Source organism: Saccopteryx bilineata, chromosome 9 (genome assembly GCF_036850765.1).
Source record: "Saccopteryx bilineata isolate mSacBil1 chromosome 9, mSacBil1_pri_phased_curated, whole genome shotgun sequence".
NCBI lineage: Eukaryota > Metazoa > Chordata > Mammalia > Chiroptera > Emballonuridae > Saccopteryx > Saccopteryx bilineata.
Genome location: NC_089498.1, coordinates 30,286,680 through 30,313,375, shown reverse-complemented (window position 1 = coordinate 30,313,375; position 26,696 = coordinate 30,286,680). Strand labels below are relative to the sequence as shown.

General features: G+C 42.2%; 1 protein-coding gene across 1 annotated transcript; it reads right to left on the bottom strand.

The window, feature by feature from the left end:
* Positions 1 to 230: 230 nt before the first annotated feature.
* Positions 231 to 26,668, bottom strand: CENPN (centromere protein N). The gene is made up of 11 exons (XM_066242473.1): positions 26,579 to 26,668; positions 21,578 to 21,757; positions 19,639 to 19,684; positions 17,767 to 17,826; positions 16,981 to 17,057; positions 8,586 to 8,762; positions 6,960 to 7,061; positions 4,472 to 4,535; positions 3,477 to 3,589; positions 1,069 to 1,195; positions 231 to 822 (listed from the first exon to the last, which is right to left on the bottom strand). Exons 2-11 carry the CDS (start codon positions 21,746 to 21,748, stop codon positions 740 to 742), a joined length of 1,020 nt encoding a protein of 339 aa, XP_066098570.1. The 5' UTR covers positions 21,749 to 21,757; positions 26,579 to 26,668; the 3' UTR covers positions 231 to 739.
* Positions 26,669 to 26,696: the final 28 nt, after the last annotated feature.

Below are 26,696 nucleotides of genomic sequence, written 5' to 3'. Positions count from 1 at the left end.
GACCGTGGGCTTTCAGCAGACTGAGTAACCCCTTGCTGGAGCCAGCGACCTTGGGTCCAAGCTGGTGAGCTTTTTGCTCAAGCCAGATGAGCCAGCACTGGCAACCTTGGGGTCTCAAACCTGGGTCCTTCCGCATCCCAGTCCGACGCTCTATCCACTGCGCCACCACCTGGTCAGGCTATACCAGTTTTTAAATATCTTTATTCACAAATTAGTATACAATTGGTCAATTTAAATATCATCTATGATAAAATAGATTATGAAAAGTTTATTTACAATGAAACTGTTACTTTATATAATGGAATCATCTGGTGTGCTACCTCCTGCATTAGTAACTTAAGGGACCCAAGTCTGATTTTCCTAGAAAGTTTCTCTTTGGATACATACAGTTGCTTGGTGCTTCTTTATGTGATACCAGGCTTAAGAGAAAATTCATGAAAACCAGCAACTGGAACCAGATTTCTCTAGGATCAAGGGGAGACAGGTGCGAGAAAAAGGACATCCTGTTGCTTTTTACAGGCACATAACTGCTATGCTTTGCAGGATATGGGGGAGAGGGAGCACATAGTGGAAGAGGAATGAATCACTCCCAACAATTATACTGAACATTTCTAAACTGTCAATATTAAGAGTTCATGTCTAAAAACACAAGTTTGGACATAGAAGCTATCCAGCCAACCATGACGTGGTGTACGCAGTGTAGTCAGGGAGATGCGATGCTTACAAAACCATATACATCTTATTTATCTTTAATTTTAAAATAATTCATTCTCTTTTTGGGTATGCAAGTGAGCAATGGAGAAAGTGGTGCATCTGCAATACCTGCAATTAAAAAAAGAAAAAGAAAATGAAAATAACCATGGGACAAAGATTTGAGTGAGTTTAAAAATGGCAAAATTACAGTGTGGATCATGGACCTCCATTGAATGCAGAAGCAGATATGCAATACAGGGTATGACAGGACAAGCAGGTTGGCTATGAGAAAGCTCAGAAGTAATTAGTCAGCGAAGAGGTTTGAATGTAGTAATTGTTAATTCTTCTAGCTTGCAAAATAAACTGACTGCTTACCTGCTGGTGCTAAGGATTTCAATGCTTCCAGAAGATTTGGGCTGGAGAACTTTACGAGGCACCGGAGGGGTTCTTTTCTTTCAGCCAAGATGTTACCATTTAAGTCACTTTTGAATTTTGTTTCAAGCTGTCAACAAATATATTTATAAATGACTATTAAATATATCAGTTGGAATGGCAAGATGTAACAAAATTGGGTTACTCATTTCATTAGTTCTTATCAAGAAATATAGGGATTAATGGGTAGGGGAAGCATTAATTTGCTAATTGCACATGTAGAGGGCAACGAGCACATCAAATGACAGCACACGCTAAAGGCCAAGTGTGCACAGCACTGTCATGCAGGGGACCCTAGAGGTCAGCTCCACCCACAGGGGCCCTTTTTTGCATTTTTAATGGAGAATTATCACTATCATTTTTTTTTTAGAAGTTAGTTTGGCATTGAAGGTATTTTTCTTTTCTTATTTTTCTTAAACTCTATTTGTTTTAGAGAGAGAAGGGGGAAGGAGCAGGAAGCATCAACTCCCATATGTACCTTTACCAGGCAAGCCCAGGGTTTTGAACCTGCGACCTTAGTGTTCTAGGTCGAGGCTTTATCCACTGCGCCACCACAGGTCAGGCTATCACTATCTTTTATAACCTGTTATTTCAATATAAAAATGTCATGTCTTTTGAATCACTACCATGACTTCCTTTTTACTTATGATTATGGAAGATTTCAAAAACATACAGAAGTAAGGAGCACAGTATAATGAGTCCCATGGGCATATCATCCAGCTGAAGCAAGGATCAACTCGTGGCCAGTCTGTTTTCTTTTGTGACCCCACCTTCTGTTATGTATAGCCCACCTCCACTGGATTATTCTGAAACATAGCCAGGGACACCAGAGTATTCCGTCTATAAATATTTCAGTATTATATAAAAAAGAAACTAAAAAGTGCTCTTTTTCACCCCCATAACATTATCACCCATAAAAAATTAGTATCATCAAGTATCCAAGTACTGCTACTTCAAGAGGTACACTTGGCTTTTAGATTCTAATTTCAATTTTAATTTATTTTTTAAAGTGATTCTTCACATTTGGAGACAGTATGCTAGACGGTGAGGTGAGTAATGTCTACAATGACCTCAAAATGTTCTGAATAAAGAAAGAAAAAGAAAGCAATTGTGGCAAAATGTAAATAATCAGTGAACTGAGGCAAAGGGGACATGAGTAGTCACTGTAATATTCTTGCAGGTTTTCTGAAGGTTTGACATTTTTCAAAATGTAAAAGGTAGGTTAAAATTAGTAGCAGGTATGAATCAATATATAACTTGACTTAGAGGATAGAGCCATTCTAGGATGTGTGTAAAGGGAACTGTGCAGATTAAATCTCACATACAGGCCTTCAGTAGGTCTTTATCTTTAATATGCAGAATTAGGTACAGGGTTTGTAAAACCAGATGGGTGGGTCCCACCTCCAGAATTCTTGACCCAGTAGGACTAGGGTGGGGCCGAGAATCCACATTTCTTATCCATTCCCAGGTGTTGCTGGTACTGCTGGTCCAGGGACCACAATTTGAGAACCAGAGTCCCACAGTATGAGCTGTTTAAAGGAACTGGGTTAAAATCTGCCATTCAGGGAACCACACCTGAAAGGTGTCAGTCAGCCATTGCCACTAAAAACAGATCAAACCAAATAAGCATTAGGCCTAAGTGAGCTGATCAACAGCAGATTCCAAGTGTGGCCTGTACCTGTAGGGGCACTAAGCAGAGAGACTTACTGGAGGGTTCAGGGGGAGGACAGTGTTGTGACTATGAGTCTACACTGTGAATCTATACTGTGAGTAGAGATTAGGGTGATCATGATGTAACCTTGAGTTCTTTCACGGTGGGCAGTGGGCTTGTCCCCTACCTGGGCCTTCCCGGTGTGCAGTGGCACACTTCTGGAATGAGCTAGGTTCATAGTACTACGAGGCTATTGGTTTTTTTCTCCATGTGATACCAACTGGGCTATACAATGATTTATTTAAGTCTTTATAATGACTTATTTATTAAGTTTTTTATTCAACAAGTCTTTATGAGCACTACTCTTGTTATAAGTATTGTCCTAGGTGTGGATGGACTGGAAAGGTATAGCTTACAATTGTTTTCCCCTCAGAAATATGGAACACAGCCAGTTATACATAATTGAATTCTATAAAAGATGAAATGAAAAGGCAAATTCAAAATTACCAAAGGTCTTTTTCTACTAATAAAGGAAGTTACTAAATTTGACAGAGAAGTCTATTTTAACTCATAAGTTTATTATACAAAATTAAAGTGACAAGTATTTATGAAATTGTTTCTTAGAACCATTTTCTACTTAAAGTTTTTGTTCTTTAAAACAGACATTGATAACTGTAGAGGGTTTACATCGATATACTACCTTATATTGTGCAAATTCTAGTCTTGGTTGAGGATAGTCGCCGAAAATTTCTCGAGTCACTCTTTGGATTCTGTCTTTTTCTATTCTGTTTTCGTGAATGATCCTTGGATCCACTATAGATGAAAGATTTAAAATAAAACAGCTGTTAGGACTATATTTCATCCTTAAAGTATCCTCTTTTCATTTCTAACCTTTCAACTTGCTTGTATAATTTAAAGATAATGTTTACTGTTTTTTCTCCTGATTGTATTAACTTCTTATTGTATAAAAAAGTGGAATGGGCTGATAAAAAGGAAAATAAAAACTACCCATAATTCTCTCATGCAGAAATAAGTCCTGTTAATGTTTTAATATATTCTTGTCTAGCCCCTTTTCCAGTGAATAAAAAGACTTGTATTATTTAAACTGGGATTATTAAATACACACCATTTTCTATCCTGCTTTCTTTATTTAACATAAAATCAATAGCAGTTCCTATGCCACTGGAAAGTCATAAAAATGTTCAGTTCATAATGGCTGTACTATTTCATTTTATTGGCAAAATCACTGCTAAGAGATAGGAAAATTTTCATTTTTAAAATTAAGTTTAATTCTAGGCCCTGGCTAGTTTGCTCAGTGGATAGAGCGTTGGCCCGGCATGCAGACCTCCCAGGTTCAATCCCTGGTGAGGGCACACAGGAGAAGCAACCATCTGCTTCTCTTTTCCTCCCTCTCTCCCTATTCTCCCTCTTCTCCTCGTGCAGCCAGTAGCTGAACTGGTTAGAGCAGCGACCTCAGGTGCTGAGGATAGCTGGTCTGGTCTGAGCATTCGCCACAGGCACTGAGAATAGCTCGGTTGATTCAAGTACCTGCCCATTAGTCCCAGACCGGGTTGCTGGGTGGATCCCGGTAGGGGTGCATGCGGGAGTCCATCTCTCTCTATCTCCCCTCCTCTCACTTAAAAAGACAAAAAAGTGTACTTCCAAATTTCAGTTTTTATTTTAAAACATACATACTATTTATATCTAGCCCAAGGCTTCTTTCTTGTAGAGGTGTAGTCATGTTGTGAGTTTCAAAGGTCTAGGGGAAAAAAAAGAAAAAAGTAAATGTTTTCCTAATATTTTAAAATTGATTTTAGAGAGACGGGGGGGGGGGCAGAGGAGGCAGGAGTGGAGGGATGAGGGGAAGGGGGTAGGGGGAAGGAGGAGGGAGGAGGGAGAAGTGGGGGGGAGGGGGAGAGAGAGAGAAGCTCCACTTAGTTGTGCTCTCATTGGTCGCTTCCCGTGTGTTTGCCCTGATTGGGATTCAATCCGCAATCTTGGTGTTTCTGGATAATGCTCTGACTGAGCTAACCAACCAAGGCCACTAATTTTTTTGTATTTTTCCGAAGTTAGAAGCGGGGAGGCAGACAGACTCCCGTATGCACCCAACCAGGATCCACCCAGCATGCCCCTGATGCCCATCAGGGGGCGATGCTCTGCCCATCTGGGACGTTGCTCTGTTGCGGCTGGAGCCATTCTAGTGCCTGAGGCGGAGGCCATGGAGTCATCCTCAGCACCCAGGCCAACTTTGCTCCAATAGAGCCTTGGCTGTGGGAGAGAGAGAGAGAAAGAGAGAGAGAGAGAGAGAGAGAGAGAGAGAGAGGAAGAAGAGGGTGAGGGTTGGAGAAGCAGATGGGCGCTTCTCTTGTGTGCCCTGACCAAGAATTGAACCCTGGACTTCCACACACCGGGCTGACGCTCTACTGCTGAGCCAACCGGCCAGGGCAAGGCCATTAATTTTAACAACTTGAAGTACAGCTATTAACTGGTTTTGGTACATAAAAGTATGTCAAATTTAACTTTATTTTTTCCAACAAGAAGATATTTGAGGTCATACCCAGGCTGAGCTAAACATTTCCCCTAGCGCAGGATATGGGCAGAGACCGCTAGCGCCAGCAACATGGCTGCTTTGCTTGAGGAGCTCTGTACTTTGTTATCATAAACATGGATGTGGGCCTGACCAGGTGTTGGCGCAGCAGATAGAGCATCGGACTGGGATGCAGAGGACCCAGGTTCGAGACCCTGAGGTTGCCAGCTTGAGCGCAGGCTCATCTGGTTTGAGCAAAGCTCACCAGCTTGGACTCAAGGTCGCTGGCTTGAGCAAGGGGTTACTCAGTCTGCTGAAGGCCTACAGTCAAGGCACATATGAGAAAGCAATCAATGAACAACTAAGGTGTCACAACGAAAAACTAATGATTGATGCTTCTCATCTCTCTCTGTTCCTGTCTGTCCCTATCTATCCCTCTCTCTGACTCACTCTCTGTCTCTGAAAACAAAACAAAACAAAACAAAAAAAACCCAACATGGATGTGGAAGAAATAGATGGTGAGGGCAAAAGCTAGAGAAATCAAGGTAGTATTTGCAATGTGATGTTTCAGCTTTATAGCTATGTCTCTATAACCCTAAAAATCTCACAGATTCCTTTTGGAAAAATACTTTCCCTACTGAAAGTCTAAATTTCTCAAATCCCTTCTCTGCCCTTTCTGCACTAAAGCCAGTTTTCATAACTGTTTGACAATGTGAATTTTCCTAGGAATGCAACTGTCAGAGTAGAACAGTTAATCAGTTGATATTAATATGATGGGAGGCTGGTGGGTAAGAGGGGAAAGGGCTGCTACGGGAGAAAAGATCACTAACCTCTTAATGTTAGATTTTTTTTTCCCTTAAAGAGTGGCTTGCAGAGAGTCACCATGTTTTTCTACTCAGAACAGGTGAAATACCTAATTGCAGGGCGGGGCAAAAGTAGGTTTAGAATTGTGAGTATGCAAAACAGAGTTTATTCTTATATTATTATCTATTAATTATTGTATTATAGTCCATATGAACAACTGTAAACCTACTTTTGCCCTACCCTGTGTACACAAGGGACTAAAGATTTATACACAGATTATTAACGATCCACCAATAGGATCTGAACATACAAACACACCAATGCAACACAGAGGTGCAAGTAACCCTGATCCTGTGGGTAAGGCCAGAGCCGGTATCATTAAAGGGAAATAATGCATTTAAATAATTTTAATAGATATTGTGGGACTTAATAAACCAATGCTTTTTCCTTTATTTCTAACCCCTATATCCCTTGCTTGACTGATGGGACAAAAAATTAATGCTACTTCTCTCTTGCATAATAAAATGATGTAATTAGCTTGAAAAGGCAGTGTTAAGTTATTCTAGAGAGAAAATAAATGCTAATTAAACAGCTGATCTGGAAACTGGGATCTTCAAGATAGTCTCCAAGAACTAATGAGCAGTATAAAACACAAAATACTATTATAAAAAGATGATAGCAAGGCATTACTTGGTTTCATGTCAAATAACTGAAAACTTTCTTTACATTAATATATAATATCTGAAGTGATCTCCTTTTGTTGGAAGTGGACTCTTCCACCTGCTCAGTGGCTCCTAACTCATGTGTAAAGAGAAAACGAAGACTTAACTTTAAAGAGAGTCATCGGCTCACCTGATCATACTGTTTAAAAACAATAGCCTTGAGAGAGTCCAGGTATCGGCTTCTGAAGTCCATTTTCACAATTCGATGGTGTTTGCTAGCAATTGTTAGTGCCTTGAAACAAAAATCAGCAAGACTATTAGGATTATTATGTCTATTTCTGTATTTATAATATTTGTCAAAGTAAAATTAGGAGCTGCTGTAAGTGAATAATTTCCACTTAAGAGTGAAAAGAAATGCAGAAAAATGTAATCTCATGCCCTGTTACTCAGCTTATAAGTAACAGGGCAAACAAATGGCTAATGGCATTAAAATTATCTTAAGTAGGAAGTCTTTTTATACTATTTTTAGAAATGTGATCCTATTTAATATTAGGAATTACAATAAGTTCAGACCTAGGAATAAACAATGGATACTCAAATGTTACCAGTTTAGAATGCCAGCCATCTAATACTACAATGATACTGCCACACAAAAATGCAAATATGTACACTTTAGGACACATATTGAAGAAAAAAGTACACCTTGAAGTGCAATTTATAAAAGCTTCCCATTATCTGGGGAAACAAGGTATAAGGCTGAAACAGAACTGATAAAATATTTACCTGGACTAGAGGGTAGAGATAAGTTTGCCTTAAGAAACACAGTGGAAATAAACAGCTTTGGGGGTAATGTTTAAACTAGCTGTGCAGGGTGGCCTCACTTGGCTGTAAGTGGATGAATGACTGCTATATATTATGGAGAAGAGATCCCGAATGTAAAGAGGCAGATCTAAGTGTGAAAGGGAAGAAGCTGGCAGCCATAGGAATCTTTCTGCCGCTTCAGTCAACACCCAAGGAATTTAAATGACAAGCAAGTCTACCCCCCAGGATCTAAAAGCTGTTGGATGCACAACCTTGGAGTGCACACTCCACTTAGCACTGGAGATGACATGCCAGGATGGTACAGCTGCTCGCCCACAAGCAGCGGGAGTGGCAGCTCTGGCAGCAACTGAGGTGCCATTTTGTTGTGAATATTAACAGAGTGGAAGCATCAGCAGTCGCCAGGCCTATGTAGGGATGGCTTATTCCAGGAAAGACGGTAGGAAGCCAGAGCCCTAACAAGAAGCAGGCTCTGAAGAAAGTCCTTATGTTAAAGCAGTCTTCTCATGTACAGAATGTAGGGGAATGGTTACAAATGAAAATAATGTTCATTACTAGGCAAATTATGCAGTCACAAAAAAAGTAGTGAGATGTAGCATATGGAACCACATGGAAATGTTAAAAAATCAAATGACGGGTGCTGTGTACTACTCTAGTTTTTGTAATAAAACATCTTAAAGGAAGTAACAAAACAGTTAACAGTAGTTACTTTGGGTAGATGGGACTGAGAAAGAGGGTTTGAAGTTTTAAAGGGCTGTTGCTCTTCAGGGACTTCTGTGTTGGTTGAATTTTTACATTAAACATATATTACTTCTAGAGGAACCGACAATAACAGAGCTCCAAACCAGGGCGCACCCCACTTTCCCGTTTGCAGAAGAATCACACTTCCTTATTTCAGGAAGTCAGGAATTACACGTGGTATTTTATATCCAGTGCTAAACATACACCGACCTCTGACAGGGAATGAGGCAGTCTAGCCATAGTCATGGCTCCGTACCTGACCCAGGAGGGGAAGACTGCTCCGTAGCTGGGAGGAGGAGACAAAGGCGTATGGAGTCTGGGAGTAGTACACCACGTAAGTAGGCTTGTACTGGTTTGGCTTTCTGTGCTGTGTTCCCCAGGCGATTCGAATCCATACTGCATTCTCCTCGGCATCTCGGAAGGTGACCGATACCTTATTAAAAAAACAAAACAAAAAAACAAAGCCCCCCTGAGTTTCCTACTTAAAATCTCATGGCAAATAACAGGTGCTTTTTCGGGGTGAAGAATGTCACTGTAACCTTCCCCATAGTCTTTTCTCCTACTTCTTATTATAGCATTTTGGGAATTCTAATTATTTTTATTTATTTATTCATTTCTTTTTAGAGAAGAGAGAGTGATGGGGGGGGGGAGCAGGAAGCATCAACTCTCATATGTGCCTTGACCAGGCAAGCCCAGGGTTTTGAACTGGCGACCTCGGCGTTCCAGGTCGATGCTTGATCCACTGCGCCACCACAGGCCAGGCGCATTTTGGGAATTTTAAGAAAATATTTTGTGGTTGTTCTGTAGACACATAATATGCCTTGCAAAGTCTTGGAAGAAAAAAAATTAAAAACCTACAATCAAGGTATGAAAATCTGTGTTCCTCTACCTGTAAGAGTTTATGAAGCAAGGCCGCCTTACAAATGTTATACTTGTTCTAAAATGGAGCCTTTTTAGAGGTGGAGGCATTAAGCACAGAAAAAAAGGAAGGAAAAGAAACTCATTGACACAGACAACAGCATGGTGGTTAGCAGAGGGAGAGGGGGAGGGGCGACAGAATAAAGGGGGGGTGAGTGGTGGTGGAAGACTTGGGGTGGTGAACACAGTGTAGTATTTATAAATTCAATTAAAACTATACATCTATAATTATATATGTAATATATATTTTTAATAAATTAAAAATAACAATAAATTAAAAATAAGTTCTATAGTACACACTCTGCTAAAAAGACTCCATTTTTATTTAATTTATTGGGGTGACCTTGGTTAATACTTAGATTTCCAGTGTACAATTCTTTAATACATCATCTGTATATTATACTGTGTGTTCACCACCCCAAGTCCTATAAAATTTAGTAGTTACATTTCTGTGTAGTAATAGGCCCAAAAATATACTAATCCTAATGTTTTTATGCATTTAGCTCAGAGGCTAAAAATTAAAGTTATGTAGTGTGAATGTAGGAAATTCTACTTAGTTTCCATTTTATCAATAAAATGTAGACCTTGCTAAACTTTTGAATATGATTACCAGTTGGTCTGGAATTCAGTAGCCCACTCTTAGATTAGTTCCCCCTTGACTCAGTTTCCCCTTGGAGTTCAGACCCTGCAAAGGAGGCACTTGAGGCAAGTGTACTTACCTGGCCCATGTCTCTTTATTTCCTCCCTCTTGTATCTTTTTGTTGTTGTTGTTTATTTATTGAACTTATCGAGAGGAAGGGTGAGAGAGACAGGAGCATCTGTTCCAGTATGTGCCCTGGCCAAGGAATTGAACCAGCAACTTCTGTTCTTTAGGTCAATGCTCTAACCAACCAAGCTATCTGGCCAGGGCACATCTTTCCTTTCTTTTTTTAAAGATTTCATTTATTGATTTTAGAGAGAGGAGAAAGAGAGAGAAGGGTGGGGGAGGAATGGGAAGCATCAGTTCATAGCAGTTGCTTCTCATATGTGCCCTGACTGGGCAAGCCTGGGGTTTTGAACTGGCGACGTCAGCATTCCAGGTCGACGCACTATCCACTGCGCCACCAATGGTCAGGCCACCCTCTTGTATCTTACTCCAGTAAAGCAGATTATTAATGTAGCTGCTGGCATTGAGAAAGCAGTTTCTTTGACTTGGCCTACTCTTTATTTGGCTGCTTTTCCAGATTCCCTTGGTGCATCATCAGATAAGGAACCCTCCCCAGTTCTGGGTGTGGAGCGTGCAGAGCTGTCTGACCTTCCCTGTGTGAGCAGCACAGCGATTGACCCCAACAGGGGGACCACTACTCCCTTGAATGGAAGATAGGGTCTTATTCTGAATAGCCTCTTTGTATCATGCTACCAAAGCAAAAACACCTGTAAAACTGGGATTGAATACAGTATATAGAAGGCACACTTTTATTTATTTATTTTTTCTGAAGTTGGAAATGGGGAGGCAGTCAGACAGACTCCAGCATGTGCCCGACTGGGATCCACCAGGCATGCCCACCAGGGGGCGATGCTCTGCCCATCTAGGGCATTGCTCTGCTGCAACCAGAGCCATTCTAGTGCCTGAGGCAGAGGCCATGGAGCCATCCTCAGCATCTGGGCCAACTTTGCTCCAATGGAGCCTTGGCTGCGGGAGGGGAAGAGAGAGACAGAGAGGAAGGAGAGGGGGAGGGGTGGAGAAGCAGATGGGCGCCTCTCCTGTGTGCCCTGGCTGGGAATTGAACCCGGGACTCCCACACGCCAGGCCAATGCTCTACCACTGAGCCAACTGGCCAAGGCCGAAGGCACACTTTAGAGCAGAGGTCTCAAACTCGGGCCCGCGGGCCGCAGGCGGCCCGCAGGCCCGAGTTTGAGACCCCTGCTTTAGAGGGAGAAAACTGGTAGCACTCAACATATTCAGGTAGTCTCTCTAGGCCAGATTGAGAATCTTTTTAAGTTAGGGCTCATGGAAGGGCTTAAAGAGGCCTGTGAGCTCCATGAAGTGGATGCAGTCAGGTGTATATGTCTCAGTGCCATGCTTTTCTGGGGAGAGGTGCTATATCACTTATCAAAATTTTCAGAGGGATTTACAATCCAAAAAAAAAAGGTTAAAAAAAATCAGTGGGCTAAGAGAAAAGGATGTTCACAGAGTCAATATAATCCTGGCCCAAATGATATTCAGATGTTCCATCTCACATTTTTACAGTAAGATACTCAGAATCCTGAAGAGGTGGGGCCAGTCACAGACTTTTATTATCTTCCAAAGGAACTATCTCAATAGTTGTCATTCTGCAATAACAGGGATAAAGTATTTTCAGAACAACAGCCCAGATTAATAATGCCTGAGCTTAACTAGGTGATTAATCCCGCCAAGGTTCCTAAGTGGTCTGGCTAATCTGGGAGCATACTCTCTAAACTGTCAGTTACTGGCTACCACCCACAGCTACTGAAAGAGATTATTAAAAAGTTTTAGTGTGAGAATCAAATACAGCTTACAGCACATAGAATCGCCACATAACAGACTATCCTTCTTGTACTGATATACAGGTATATAAAGAGTAAATGTGCCATTTACAATTAAAACATTTTTTATTTGCCTCTTCTTTGTAAGTTTTCCAAGAACTTCATATCTTGAGTAGTTTTACCCCTGACCCCCCTTTCACAAAGGCTCTGGATTGGATCCCTGAACCACAGGCTCCATCCATCACTCCCCAGTTAGGTTCCCTGTGCCTTCTCACACCTGCTTCTCTACCCAATTGATTCAAAGGCAGGAGTTCTTAACCTGAAGTCCATAGTTAGAATTCAGGGTATTTATGAACTTGGCGGGGAAAAAATATTACATCTTTATTTGCACTAATTTCTAACTGAAATTTACAATGTCCTTCAATTGGGAAGGTAGGCAACCAAAACAGAATTTCAGGATCAGTTATTTTGTTGTTCATAGAAATACCAAATTTTTTTTTTTACCACATTACAATTGTTGCACATGCCTCAAAAAATCATCTATACCCATTACTACTTTGAAAGTAGTTGTTTGTACACCTGTGAGATTTGTGTTAATAAAGAAGCACATGTATGCATCACTGTATCATAGTTTAGTATTTTACTAGTTTAATGTTAATATAATTGGTTTCCCTTTTAATTCCTTGCATTTTCATAGCATTTTAAAACACTCTTCCGAGAAGTGGTCCATAAGCTTCATTAATGGCTAAAGGTAGTCCTTGGCACAAAAAGGTTAAGACATCTGTCTTAGAAGAGGTGAGTCCCTCTTCAATCCTGAGTACCAGGAGATGCTACTAAGCATGACATTACCATCATCAGCCTGTGGGAAGGTGGGGTTATCCAGTTGTTGGTTAAGTTATGAGGAGGAAAGTGAAGACAAGTTGGGAGTTCTTGGTCAATTGAGAAAAGGGGTTAGGACCTGTGGATCAGCTCTGAGCAGGGAAACTATGGATAGAGAAGACACAAGAGCTTTTACATCCCTAGCTTTTAAAATGTACAGTGTACACAGCATGTAGGTCTCTAGCTGCCCTTTCAAACGGGACAGCCATGTCCTAGAATAAAGTTTCTTTGTTCCTCCAGCTTTTCCCGCCAGTCTGCCTGAAATTCATTCAGGAGACAAAAGCTTTTAAAATACAGCAATGATAAAAAGAGAAGAAATCTAACAACTGCAATACTCAGGCATTCAAGTAGGAGGGTATATGAGCGTTTCAGACTCTTTTCTCCGTGAATGGTGGGGGCAGGAGGCAGGGGGCTCAGAAAAGGGATGTTCTGGTGCCTAGTGGCGCATGGATCGAGCGAGGAGAGGGCTCTTGAAAGGAAGCGGGTGAGCTCGGAGCCGAGCAGAGAGAGCAGCTCTCTAGGAGGTTTCTTGTTTTGGGTGAAGAAGTGTGGGAATGCTGCCAAAAGTGGTTCTCAAAATGAGCTAGCCAGTCATGTTCAGCTGCATAGAGACTGGTTCCAGAAGGGTCCAGACCATAGTCCACAACATTTACAGAGTGCTGGCCAGGGATCCTGTGCCAGTGAGGCTTTGTGTTAACAAACAAAAAAACAAAAACGCAGCTGTGTGTGCCACACCCAAGTGGGATGCTCCTTTCATCTCTGCAAAGTTTATAATTTCACAGTAAGAAAAATGTTCAAATAATATAATAAAAAATAACAACTTAGGTACAAGGTAGAAAAAAAGTACTTATTCATAAAAGAGACGAGAAAAAGAGAGACATACCTTCTCCTGGCTCACAATTATCCTTGAATTAATTTATAAATTAAATGGACCTCCACTCAAAATGCTGAAGATTTTGTCTTATAAATCTGATAAAATGATTCTAAGGTTCATTTTGAAGAACGATCAGGATGTTTTTGGTAAAGAAGAGTAACTGAGGATAGGGGCAGGGTGGATGTGCTTTAATGGTTATTAAGATACTTTAAAAACCACAGCGATGGCCCTGGCCGGTTGGCTCAGCGGTAGAGCGTCGGCCTAGCGTGCGGAGGACCCGGGTTCGATTCCCGGCCAGGGCACACAGGAGAAGCGCCCATTTGCTTCTCCACCCCTCCGCCGCGCTTTCCTCTCTATCTCTCTCTTCCCCTCCCGTGGCCAAGGCTCCATTGGAGCAAAGATGGCCCGGGCGCTGGGGTGGCTCCTTGGCCTCTGCCCCAGGCGCTAGAGTGGCTCTGGTCGCAATATGGCGACGCCCAGGATGGGCAGAGCATCGCCCCCTGGTGGGCGTGCCGGGTGGATCCCGGTCAGGCGCATGCGGGAGTCTGTCTGACTGTCTCTCCCTGTTTCCAGCTTCAGAAAAATGAAAAAAAAAAAAAAAAAAAAAACAACAAAAAAAAACAAAAAAAAAAACCACAGCGATGAAAGGAATGGGGAGTTTGTAAAGAAAGTGTTCAATTCATTTGTTCCCCAGCATCTGTTGCACCCTCACCCTTTCCTGGGTCGGTGGAGAGCAGGGTGATCAGAATTCTGCTGGGAGGAAAACTGACAGTTCAACCTGAAAATGGGAAGAGTATGGTGACAGGAGCACAGGACGGGGGCCACCCAGTCCAGGCAGGGCAGCATTCTCTGAGGGACCACCGTGTAAGTGGAGGTCAAAGGGATAGGGAGGAATGACCTGTGCAAAGGCCAGGTGGTGGAGGTCATTCCAAGGAGAGAGAATAGCCTATGGTAAGTTCAAGAACTCAAAGAAGATTAATTCAGTAGAAGATTAGTTTAGTTTGGCTGAAGTGTAGAGTACAGGCGATGACCCCTCGAGACAGGCAGAGGAAAAAGAGATCAAGAAGTAGAAGAACAAAGCCCTGGCTAGATAGCTTGGTTGGCTGGAGCATCGTCCTGAAGCATGGAGGTTGCCAATTCAATCCCTGGTTAGGGCACATTCAAGAACAGCTTGATGTTTCTGTTTCTTTTTCTCAAAAAAATAAATAAAATAAAATTAAATTAAAAAAAGAGAAAGAAACAGAAGACTGCAGACTCTTAAAGTATGAACAAATCTTAGGATTCCAACAATGATTAACCAGTGGAAAAAGCTGAACTAGCCACCAAATGGTGTTGGGACCAGTCATTAGCTCTTATCATTCTCTGAAAGAGAAATGATAAACGACTCTATTCCCCTCTCCCTCCTTTCTTCCACCAAAGAAAATTTCTGTACCTCATTGGTGGAGGGCCGAGTGCAGAACCTTGTGGGATGCCCTAGTGAAGGGCAGAAGGAGTTCGTCATGGAGACAGTACTGGAGCAGTTTAGGATGGGTAGAAGACAACCAGGAGAAGACATGTTCAAGAACAAGAGGGTGTGACAGCCAATAGTCCAAGAGTGTGACCTTGAGCACAAGAAATGGATGTTTTAAGTCATCCCCAGCATCTGGCACGCGGCAGAGAGTAAGCCGGGAGTCTGCTCAGTGTAGATGTGAAGAGCGTGGTCTGGAAGCCTCCTGTCTAGGTTTAAGCCTTGGGTCTGCTATGTTCAGCTGTGTGACCCAACTTGCTCCATCAGGAGGATGCAGTGAGTTAACAATTGGGAGGGGTTAGAATGGGGCCCAGCACACGCAGGTGTTTGCCATCAGCATGACTGTTGAAAAATAACAGACCACCAGATTTTGTGATAAATATCACTGGCACCCTTCAGCAGGGAGGTCCCCAAACTTGACTGGGCATCAAGAACACCTGGCAGGCTTGGGCGCAGTGCCACAGTGTCAGATTCAGTAGGTCTGGAATGGAACCCCAGTATCTGCAGGTCTAACAAGTTCCCAGGTGATGCTGATCCTGCTGGTCCTGGGGTCACACTCTGAGACCACTGCCCTCACGACTCGAATTCAGTATGGAGGCGAGGGCAGTATCTAGAAGGCAAGGCACTTAAACACGAAGCCAGCAAGGATGGTTTACCCTTTCAAAAGGTTTTTTGGGGAGGTCTTTAAAAGGGAGCAATAAATAACATCCCTCTGCTCTATCTTTCTGGAACAACTAAGGAATAAGATAAAAGAGTTGGCAGGTGGTGGCCAACATATAACTCATATTACCAAGAAATCGGTGACTGGCTCATATCCGCAGGCCAGTGGCCCTCTGGACAATAAAACCCAGAGTCGGGCAGAGTGCCCACGTGGCCGCTGGAAGAGTCACTCCGGGCGCCCTCCCTTGCAGGGGCAGAGCCGGGCCCTGGAGGAACAGACCTGAACAGCTGCTCCCTGCAGGCAGCTGCTCTCACTCAGGTTAAGCCAGTGCTCCTGCTGGAGAAAGGCGAAGGGTGGTGGTAAAGGGACCCCTTCTACATGAGGGACACATCAGCTACAAGAACCATTTCCCTCCAAGAGTTTTATGCTTAAGGATGAGCAAGGAGAATGGATGTACATTTACTGAGACTTGGGCATGTTTATAAGCAGTAGAGTAGGCATCAGCTAATGATGAGACTGAGACGGTCAAAGAGTAGAGAAAAACCACGCGTGTAGGCCCGATGATGATGTAGGAGATGGATTCAGAGCACACAGAAGGGTCATTATAAGAAAGGAGAAGAGAGAGTATGTTCAGTGACAAGCGAATACGTAGATAGAATGACAGAAGTTGCAAAGGATGAGGTAAGGAGACGGAAGGACAGATAAAGGAATCTGTGTATGAAAAAAGAGGGGACACTATTATTCTAGGGAGGATGGTCATAGCATGATGAACATGACAGATTTTTTGGCATGTCTTTATACGTAAGGAGGACTAAGACAGACTAAGGAGGAAAGAGAAAGAAAATGATCACCTGTACCAACGACAAGGTCATAAGGCGGTGCCTGCGGAAACAGAATGGTGGGAAAAAGTTCTGCGGGTGCTCCTGAGCAGCACTGACCAAAGCAGGAGCCACACGGCGCCCACGGCTATTTCACTAAAATTCGTTACAGTGAAGTAAGACCACTGTAGTGCCTCAGTCACACTAGCCACATCTGAGGTGCTCAGCAGCGACACGTGGCGATGAGTGAACTGGACGGTGCCCACACTGAACATTTCGTCCTTGCAGAGAGCTCTACTGGGCGGGGCTGCTCTCGAGAAAAAAGCAGTTGCCCTTGAATTGAGAGACGAGGGAAAAGGAAGTTTTCATAATAACAACTTTGTCTTTGTTATGAACTAAAATAGTACAGAATATTACTAAATTAAAATTCTTACTAATTAGAAAAAAGGTAGTAGCAAATTTTAAGTGCACAGTTGCCATGAAATGGAATTTTATGGAAATTCTTACATTTTTTAATGCTCTCTGAAGAATTTTCTTAAACGAATATTTGAAATGTTTCATATCAAAAGGGTCAATGTCGTCCCCTGTCAAAGTGAAAAGAAAAATCAGGAAAAATTAAGGGAGTTACAATGCCTTCAATGAATACATCTGCAAACACCCTGAGGTGAGCACTTCCTGTGACCTCAAAGAGCAACAATGATCCAATCACACAAATGTACTGCTAGTACTCTGACACAGCATTGTCAAATATATTTTTCATTTTCCTGTACATGAATAATAATCACTTCATTTTGAAAGAAAAGAGATTAAAGAGGAACGTATTGCTATTTCTGCTATTTCTTTTCTTTTTCTTTTTTTTTTTTTTTTGTATTTTTCTGAAGTTGGAAATGGGGAGGCAGTCAGACAGACTCCTGCATGCGCCCGACCGGGATCCACCCGGCACGCCCACCAGAGGCGATGCTCTGCCCCTCCGGGGCATTGCTCTGTTGTAACCAGAGTCACTCTAGCGCCTGAGGCAGAGGCCATGGAGCCATCCTCAGCGGCCGGGCCAACTTTGCTCCAATGGAGCCTTGGCTGTGGGAGGAGAAGAGAGAGACAGAGAGGAAGGAGAGGGGGAGGGGTGGAGAAGCAGATGGGCACTTCTCCTGTGTGCCCTGGCTGGGAATTGAACCCGGGACTCCTGCACACCAGGCCGACGCTCTATTACTGAGCCAAACGGCCAGGGCTGCTATTTCATTTTTAAGTAGCCAAAACAGCAAATACAAATGTTCACTTCAACAGGGAAAATGTTACCTGGTTCTTTAGTCATCTGATAAACATCCCAAACTTTCTGGTGCTGATGAAACTGAGTATCTGAGAGAGGGAGGAAGAGCTTATTGCTTTTATATCATAGAACTTTTAAGTAACATGCTTATGAATACATATTTTTAATAACATGAAAGTGAACAGGTTATATTTTTATTCAAAAATATATAAATTTTACATGGGTGTTAAATTTACTCCAGAGAAACAAAACACATCATAAAGAATTACTCAATCAAGTAGACTTAGCATTTAGTTTTACGTCAGATCATTTATTTTCTTTCCATGCAGAATGCCGCATTTATTGAGCATGCCAGGGATGATGTACTCCCTGAAAATGGTGTGTGCACTGGCTGGCTGTTCCTTTGTCTGGAGCATTCTTCTCCTAGCTTGTTGAACTCTTCATTCCCGCACCTCATCTGGTCTCTACTAAAATGCCACCTATGCAGTGGCCTACCCTGATCACCCTACCCAAACTGACCCTCCATCCTGCTTTAATTTCTTTCACAGTATTTATCATTACCTGACATCACATCATATAATTAGATGGTCATCTGCATACTGCTTGTCTCCTCAACGAGAATCCTGCGGAATACAGGACTTTGCCTTCTTCACTGTTGCGTGATACTTAATGGAATCATTAACAACAAAAACTTTTAATTGGCATGAAACAAGCACTCCAGATATAGTTGATGAATGAATGAAAGATAATGTATGATATAGAAGACACTCTGCAGGAGTTACAGACTTTAGTGAGTGTCTTGGAATTACAATAGACCTAGGAAGTTATTAAGTTCAACCCCACCATATTATCACCCTGGCTTTACTCAGTCTCGGCACTGACCTCTGTCTGCATCCCTGTCTCTTTGCACCTCTGACTTATAAGAGGGGGCTATTTGCCCCACCACTAAAGGGCACTAATTTGCTGTGCTTTTTGTACTTTCTCGTCCTTCCTACAGTTGTGTCTTTTTTTTATTCTTTACTTGTTGCCTTGGTTCCCATCTCCTCCTCTTGCTCCATTTATGGCAATGGCCTGACACTTCTGGATTACCTAAATTTTGTCTAACACAGGTATAATCTGACACTATGTGATGCCTGCTCAAGAGACAGCATCTGAAGGGTTTTTGTCTTTTCTTCTGGGTTCTGTGTTTCAGAGTTAAGATGGCCTGCTAATTGATCTCTGAAGAAGATTGTTATAATAATGACAGAAATTAAAAGTTTTTGTTGTTAATGATTCCATTAAGTATCACGCAAAAGTTTGTAAGTGGCAGACTTAAATATACATGAAGACATTTCCTCAAATAGAATGCATCCTAGACTAATCCATGATGGTGCCAAACTTGGTCCACCTCTGGTGTTCCCTCTCAGCTAGGGGCTCCACTTTCCTTCTAGTTTTACCAATAGATCCCGGAACCATACATGCTTTTCCCACTCAGTCCCCCTGACCACACCATGTGCAAAGTCTAGTCGGTTTTAATCCTTACATTCCTTACAAGAAGCACTATAAGAACAAATTTTCAGAAATATATTTTCAATTCTTTTAATAATAATACAAAGTCTAACAGATATTTACTGTGCTAAGAGCCTCTCAAGCATTATCTTACTTAACTTTCACAAGAATTCTGTGCTATTTTATTATAATATTATATTAATAAATGCTATTATTATTTCCATTTTACTTAGTAGAAGTCTGACACCTAGAAGGGCAATGTGACTTGGCAAAGAACACAAACTGGTAGGTGACAGAGCTGGGATTTTACACACCAGGTCAACCTGACTCTAGAATCTGAGCACTTGCATACAAAATTGCCTCTCTGGTGAAACTGGATTCGTTAAATATAAATACAAATCACCAAAACTTACAAATGATGTCTAAAAGGGCAATGTCATCGACACTCGCATGCTTCTCCTGAAAGAGAAGGTAGGATATTCAGTAAACATGGCTATAGGTTTGATCTACCCCATTTACAGCACATTTTAGAATTGCTCAGAACAGGTAAGAGCACCCTCTCGATACCTGCTGATTCATGTTTCAGTACAGGAGCTCACCACAACTGGTCTCCCACCACCTACTCATTTATCACTTCTAACTTGTTTTTTAACCAAACTTCTAGGCTTCCTCTATAATAGTTTCCTCTAATTTTTTTTTTAAGTGAGGGAAGAAGGGAGGGATGGGGGGGGGAGGGAGAGAGAGAGAGAGAGAGAGGAGGGCAGGGGCGTACAAACAGGAAAGAAGGGAGAAAGATGAGAAGCATCAACTCATATTTGCTGCACCTTAGTTGTTCATTGATTGCTTTTTCATAAATGCCTTAACTGGGGGCACCAGCCAAGCAAGCGTACCTTAGACTAAAGCCAGCGACCTTGGCCTTCAAGCCAGTGACCTTTGGGCTCAATCCAGCAACCATGGGGTCATGTGTATGATCCCATGCTCAAGCTGGCGACTCCACACTAATGCTGGTGAGCCTGCACTCAAGCTAGATGAGCTTGTGCTCAAGCCAGCGAACTTGGGCTTTCCAACCTGGGTCCTCAGCCTCCCAGGCCGATGCTCTGTCCACTGTGCCACCACCTGGTCAGGTTCTTCTAAATTTTTTAAAATTGATTTTTAGAGATAGGAAAAGGGAGAGGGAGGGAGAGAGAGAGGGGGGAGAGAAAGAAAGAGGGAGGGAAGGAGAAAGAGAGAGAGAGAAACATCAATTTGTTGTTCCACTTATTTATGTATTCATTGGTTGATTCTTGTATGGACTCTTACCAGGGACAGGACGTGCAACCTGGGCATAACAGGATAACGCTTTAATCAACTGAGTTACCTAGCCATGCCTTCTACAGGGTTTCTTAATTAGGCACCACTGACATTTTGAGTCAGATAATTCCATGTTGTAGAGCTGTTGTAGGATGTTAAGAAGAGTTCCTGGTCTCTATTTCCTGGAAGCCAGTAGCACCCCATTCCTACAGTTTTGACAACCAAAAATGTCTCCAGACATTTTGTCCTCTGGAAGACAAAATCATCACATCTGAGAACCACTGTTCTGTCCATATATATTTATATGTATGCATAGTGTATAGTTTCTTTCAATGTGGATACAAAGAGTATTCTTTTTAATGGCTGAAGAATATTTTGGTATGTGGATTTATGTTATTTAGCTAACCTTCTGTGTATAGTTGTTTGAATTTCTTTTAAATATTGGTAGTTAACATCTTTATTTACATGTAAGTTTTTACATATTTATGCCTACACATATGCTTATCAATTATATTTATATACGTGTCTTTATTTTTTATGATTCTATCCACAAAATTTCCAGAAGTGGAATTGCTTGGTCATAAAGTATATTTATTTAAATGTGACTAAGGAATGGGTATATTGGAATATGGGAAATCTTTGTACTAGCAACTTCTCTGAAAGTTTGAAAATCAATTTGAAACAAAAAGCAAATAATTAAACAAATATGTGTGTAAGAGTTTCTCTTTCTACACAACTTGACCAACACATTTTTGACTATTATCTTTTCATCTTTGACAATCTGATAGGTAAAAAACAATGTTGCTCATTACTTTAACTTGCATTGATTGTTTTTCTCTCATGATATTCACTTTTTTTGGTAGTGATTTGTAAGAAGTTTTGGTCAGCTGAAAAGCTAATTTAAAAAAAATTAGTGTCTTCTCCACTGTAGTTGTACATAGCCTTATCATTTCATAGCTTAGCAGCGGCCTTAAATCTCCTTTGGACTAAGGAAAGGAAAAAAAGAAAAATACCAAAGAGGTTAGCATGATGTTCAAGATTAATCATTTTGAATATTGTTACCTCGCAAAGCAGAACCAAGTCATGCACCAGAGATTCCTTTCTTTTCCGGAAGTTTACGGTCTGTAGTTGATTTTCAGACAAAAAATCCCAGGCTTGTAGGACTGTCATCATTTCAGTCATTGGGATTTTCGAGATGGTCCTCTTGATAAACTCCACAACAGTTTCATCCATTTCTTTGGACTTTAATAAAAAAATCAGCACAACCAAATATCAACCAAGCATAAAAGTTTAACAGTGAATTTTTCAGCATTTTATTTTTAGTCGGGATTTTGATTCGTAGGTCCAACACCCAAATGTTTATTTTCCCTTTTCTTAGCTGATCTGCAAAATGTTTCAACAAGAGAATTTAATTTTCTCCTTAAGTTGTTATATTTAAATATGTAAAAGCTTTTAAAAATTAGTGTTCTCTCTCCTTTTTTGGCTACAGTATTTGATCTTTTGATGGCAATGGTATGGAGATCACTCATTCATTTCCTGATTCATGTAACAAATTACTGAGCACCTATGTGTGCCAGACACTTTTCTAGGCGCTGAGGATAAATCGGTCTTGAAACAAAAAGACAAAAATCCCTGTCAGTATGAAGCCTCCTTTCTACTTGGGAGAGACAGGCAACAGAAAAATCATAAACTGTCTTAAAAGTGGTAAGTGCTGCAGAGAAAATAGAGTTGTTAGGAAACTAGTCCTAGTGAAAATGGAGCAGTCTGGGAGTGAGATGGGGTAGGAGCAGAGAGAGGCCTCACAGAGAAGGTAACATTTGAGCCAATCCTCAGGAGAGTGAGCCATGTGGCTAGCCAATGGAAGAGCTTTCGAGGCAGAGGGACCACAAATACGAAAGCCTGGGGGCCTTCAAGGAAGAAGGCCCTCAGGGAGGCCAGAAAGAGGAGCACAGAGGAAGAGGTGAGGTCCAGATAACTAAGGGACCTGGGGCCACAGTAAGGATCATGGCCTTTACTCCGACAGAAACCGGCTGCTGGAAGGTTTGGAGAAGAGGCAGGATATGCTCTCACTTAGGTTTTCTCCCAGGATTAATATGGCTACTGGACGGAGAATATAGTAGGAGGGTGGGAGGAAGCAGGAGGTCAGCTAGGGTGTAGCTCAATAACATAGGCTAGAGATGATGGTGGACCAAGGTGGAGGTGGTGAAAGAGGTCAGATTCTGGATACACTTTTAAGAGAGCCCACAGGATTTCCCGATGCATTAGATGCATGGTATAAGAGACAGAAGAATCAAAGATGATACCAAGGTAACCGGAAGAATGGAGCAGCTATTACCTGCGACGGGAAGACTAGTGGGGGCGGTGAGGGGGCAGAGGAATGCTCCAGAATTCTGTCATATTAGAGTGGAGAAGCTGAATAAACAGCTGGATTTATAAGCTTACAAGACAGTAAGAGCTGGAGGTGGAGGGGATTGCAGTCTCTTTCTCTTTTAATGCACTGCTAGTTGACACAGAGCTATTATATCACTTTTCTTGCCCCATGCCGAAGGTGAGATTCAACTGTCCAAGTTTTTTATTTTTTTAAAGATTTTATTTATTGATTTAAAAAAATTATTTATTTATTCATTTTTAGAGAGGAGAGAGAGATGAGAGAGAGAGAGAGAGAGAGAGAGAGAGAGAGGAGAGAGACAGAGAGAGAGAAGGGGGAGAAGCTGGAAGCATCAACTCCCATATGTGCCTTGACCAGGCAAGCCCAGGGTTTTGAACCGGTGACCTCTGCATTTCCAGGTTGACATTTTATCCACTGCGCCACCACAGGTCAGGCTATTTATTGATTTTTAAAGAAAGAGAGAAAGGGGGAGAGGAGTGGGAAGCATCATCTCATAGTAGTTACTGCTCATATGAGCCTTGACCTGGCAAGCCTGGGATTTCGAACCAGCAACCTTAGGTTTCCAGGTTGATGCTCCATCCACTGCACCACAACAGGGCAGGCAAAAGGTGAATTTTTTTTTTTTTTTGAGAAGTAGAGAGAAAGGGAGGAGAGGGGAGGGGAAAACAGAGAGAAGCATTAACTCGTTCCACTTAGTTGTGCCCCCACTGATTGCTTCTCATATGTGCCCTGACCCAGGCACAAACCAATGACCTCGGGGTTGAACTGGTGCCCTTGAGAAATGCTTCAGCGCCCCCCCTGGGCTCAAGCTGGTGACCCTGGTGCTCTGGGATGACACTCTTTCCACTGCACCACTGGCCAGACCAGGGCTGTCCAAAAGGTCTTGAGCCGCATATCTGGTGTAGCTCTCCCAGCAATGGACAGGGTAATTATCTTCCAGAGCATAACTTAGTGGCTCTCAGAGCTGTGGAATAGGGAAGTCCTTTCATTACTTTCTCTGGACAGAGCTGTAGACCAACGGTGACAGCTGATCTCAACTCTGCTACTTCATTTGGGGACACTAATTGGCACCTTGCTTTCTCTCTCAAAATATAGAACATAAAAAGGAGAGAAAGCATGATTTCTAAACAAAGATTATGTAGAATATCCTCAGCCTTTAAATCCTGTAACAGCCTATCTTCTGGGAAAGCGTATACAGATCTTACTGTCTGTGTTTAAGACAAGGGGCAAAGACAGTCAGCCTGTCAATCTCATCTGCTGCCACAACTACAGGATTTCCAAAGACAAAGAGAGGAGTGTCTCTCTACAAGAATCCTGACTGTGGTTTAGTTCTACCCTTTAGGTGTGTGTTTAACACCGCATATAGTTTATTATCAGTGACCACTTCCAAAAAGATATGGAGGTGGACTGTCTTTTAAAAAGATACTAAAAACAAGTTAAAGCAAAAATGAGGAACTATTATGAGTTGTTTAGAAAAACAGGTGAATTAAGAACATGAAAACGATCAGTCTCATGAAAATTCAGCCTGACATTGACTTAACATCAAGACTAAAATCCTCACCATGGTCTATGAGGCCCTGTGTTGTTTGGTATCTTGCCTCTGTCCCCATCACCAACCACTAACTCCATGGTTTTCTGAGCTCTAGCTACATTGGCCTTTTAGCTCCTCTAATACAAAATGATTCCTCCAGCAAGGTCCATTGTATTTGCAGTTACCCATCTAGAAGATTTGTTCTGCATATACTTACATGGGCAACACTCGTAATTCAGAGATGGCTTTTCCGGGAGACTTGTTCTGACCACCCAATCTAAAGTTACTTCCCCAACTTACACTGTTAGTCTGTACAGAACTATCTGAAATTATCTTGCTTATTGATTACTGCTGAACAATATTTTATTGAGCTCCACTAAGGTAGGAACTATATGTTTGTCTTATTCATGGCTATATCCCTAGATGACAAAAACTTGTGGAATGAAGTATTACCTCATGTATAAGACATACCCTCCCCCCCAAAATTTTTTTTAAGAAATTTTTTTTATTCATTTTTAGAGAGGAGAGAGAGAGGGGGAGAGAGAGATAGAGAGGGAGAGAGAGGAGAGAGAGACAGAGAGAGTGAAGGAGGGAGGAGCTAAAAGCATCAACTCCCATATGTGCCTTGACCAGACAAGCCCAGGGTTTCGAACCGGTGACCTCCGCATTTCCAGGTCGACGCTTTATCCACTGCGCTACCACAGGTCAGGCCCCAAAAATTTGAGGTCTAAAAACTGCGTGCATCTTATACAGTGGTTGTAGATATTTTTTACTTGCATTTCCCACATTTTTGCGCAGATAAGGAGTTGTGTGAATTTTATGATGAATAAAACTTGAGTTCAATAACTTTATGTAATACATTTTCTTTTTTCAAATTTCGGGCCCCAAAATTAAGGAAAGTCTTATACATGGGAGTATCTTATACATGGGGAAATATGGTACTTTCCCCTAAGCAGGATGCCTGGAGATAAATAACCTGGGAAGGATTAAGATCCAACAAGCAGCTTGGCCTGTGGTGGCACAGTGGATAAAGCAATGACCTGTTAACGCTGAGGTTGCTGGTTCAAAACCCGGGCTTGCCTGGAAGAGGCACATATGGGAGTTGATGCTTCTTGCTCCTCCCCCGTACTCTCTCTCTCCTTCCCCTCTCTGAAATGAGTAAAAAAAAAATCTTAAAAAAAAAAAAAGAAAAAGATCAACAAGCAGTGAAACATCAAAAACAGAGGTGGGGGCGGGCTTGGTAAAAGGGTATTCCTGGGCCCTATTGATTTAAACTGGGGGTGGGGGGTCACTGGCTAATGCACTTTGGAGTACTTAATTAGATTCTAAATTGGGGGTAAAGTTTGCAGAATACCATCCTAAAGAATATTGGTAGAAAGAGGACACTCAATCTCACCAATGAAGTGGGAAAAGTACTGAATCAACTCTGAATCCCTGTGATATATCTAATTTCTTATTTCCTAGCATTTAGCAGCTCAGTGCCGGGCATATTGAAAGCGCTCAACTCCGGCTGGGTATCTCAGGTGGTTAGAGCTACATGCCAAGGTTGCGGATTCAGTCCCCAGTCAGAGCACATAGAAGGATCACTGAGAAGGAATGCGTAAGTAAGTGGAACAAATCAATGGGTTCTCTCTCTAAAAATCAATCCGTAAAATACTTTTTTAAAAAAGTGCTCAAGATATTTGTTGAATGAACGCATGACAAAGAGGCCTTTTTAGTAACTTTCCTGTAGAGCTACACCGCTGAAAAGCTGCGACAAGTAGCATAAGAATGCGCGAGGCTGCATGCACGAAGAACCAAGGTTAACTGAGAACTCAAAACACCCAAACGTAGGCAAAACTACAATCCAAAGCCCGAGTAGCGTGCCCCAGCACGTGACAATTCGGGGCGGCTCGGTACTGACGCACGCTGACGTAAGACCCCGCCCCAATGCGGGCGGATGTGAGGTCACGACCAAGTATCATTGCCCTCTCTCCCTTAAGCCTCGACTCTAGTCCTGGCCCCTCCGCCTCCAGTAGAGAGACCAAGCGCCAATTTTGTACCTTGGGACTTGCGGCAGTCGCGAAAAAGTCGCCCCAGAAGGTTCCCCTCAGGCTCCCGCCACCCTCTAGGGCCCGATTCCGTACTGCCAGAGGGCTCTTACCGTCCACAACGCCAACCGGCTCACGCCTCAGCAGCCGTTCCCGCCCGTTGAGCCTTCAAAAGCCACCAATTGCGGTTCTCACCGCCCTCGAGCTCCGCCCCTCGGGGAGGGGTCCAAA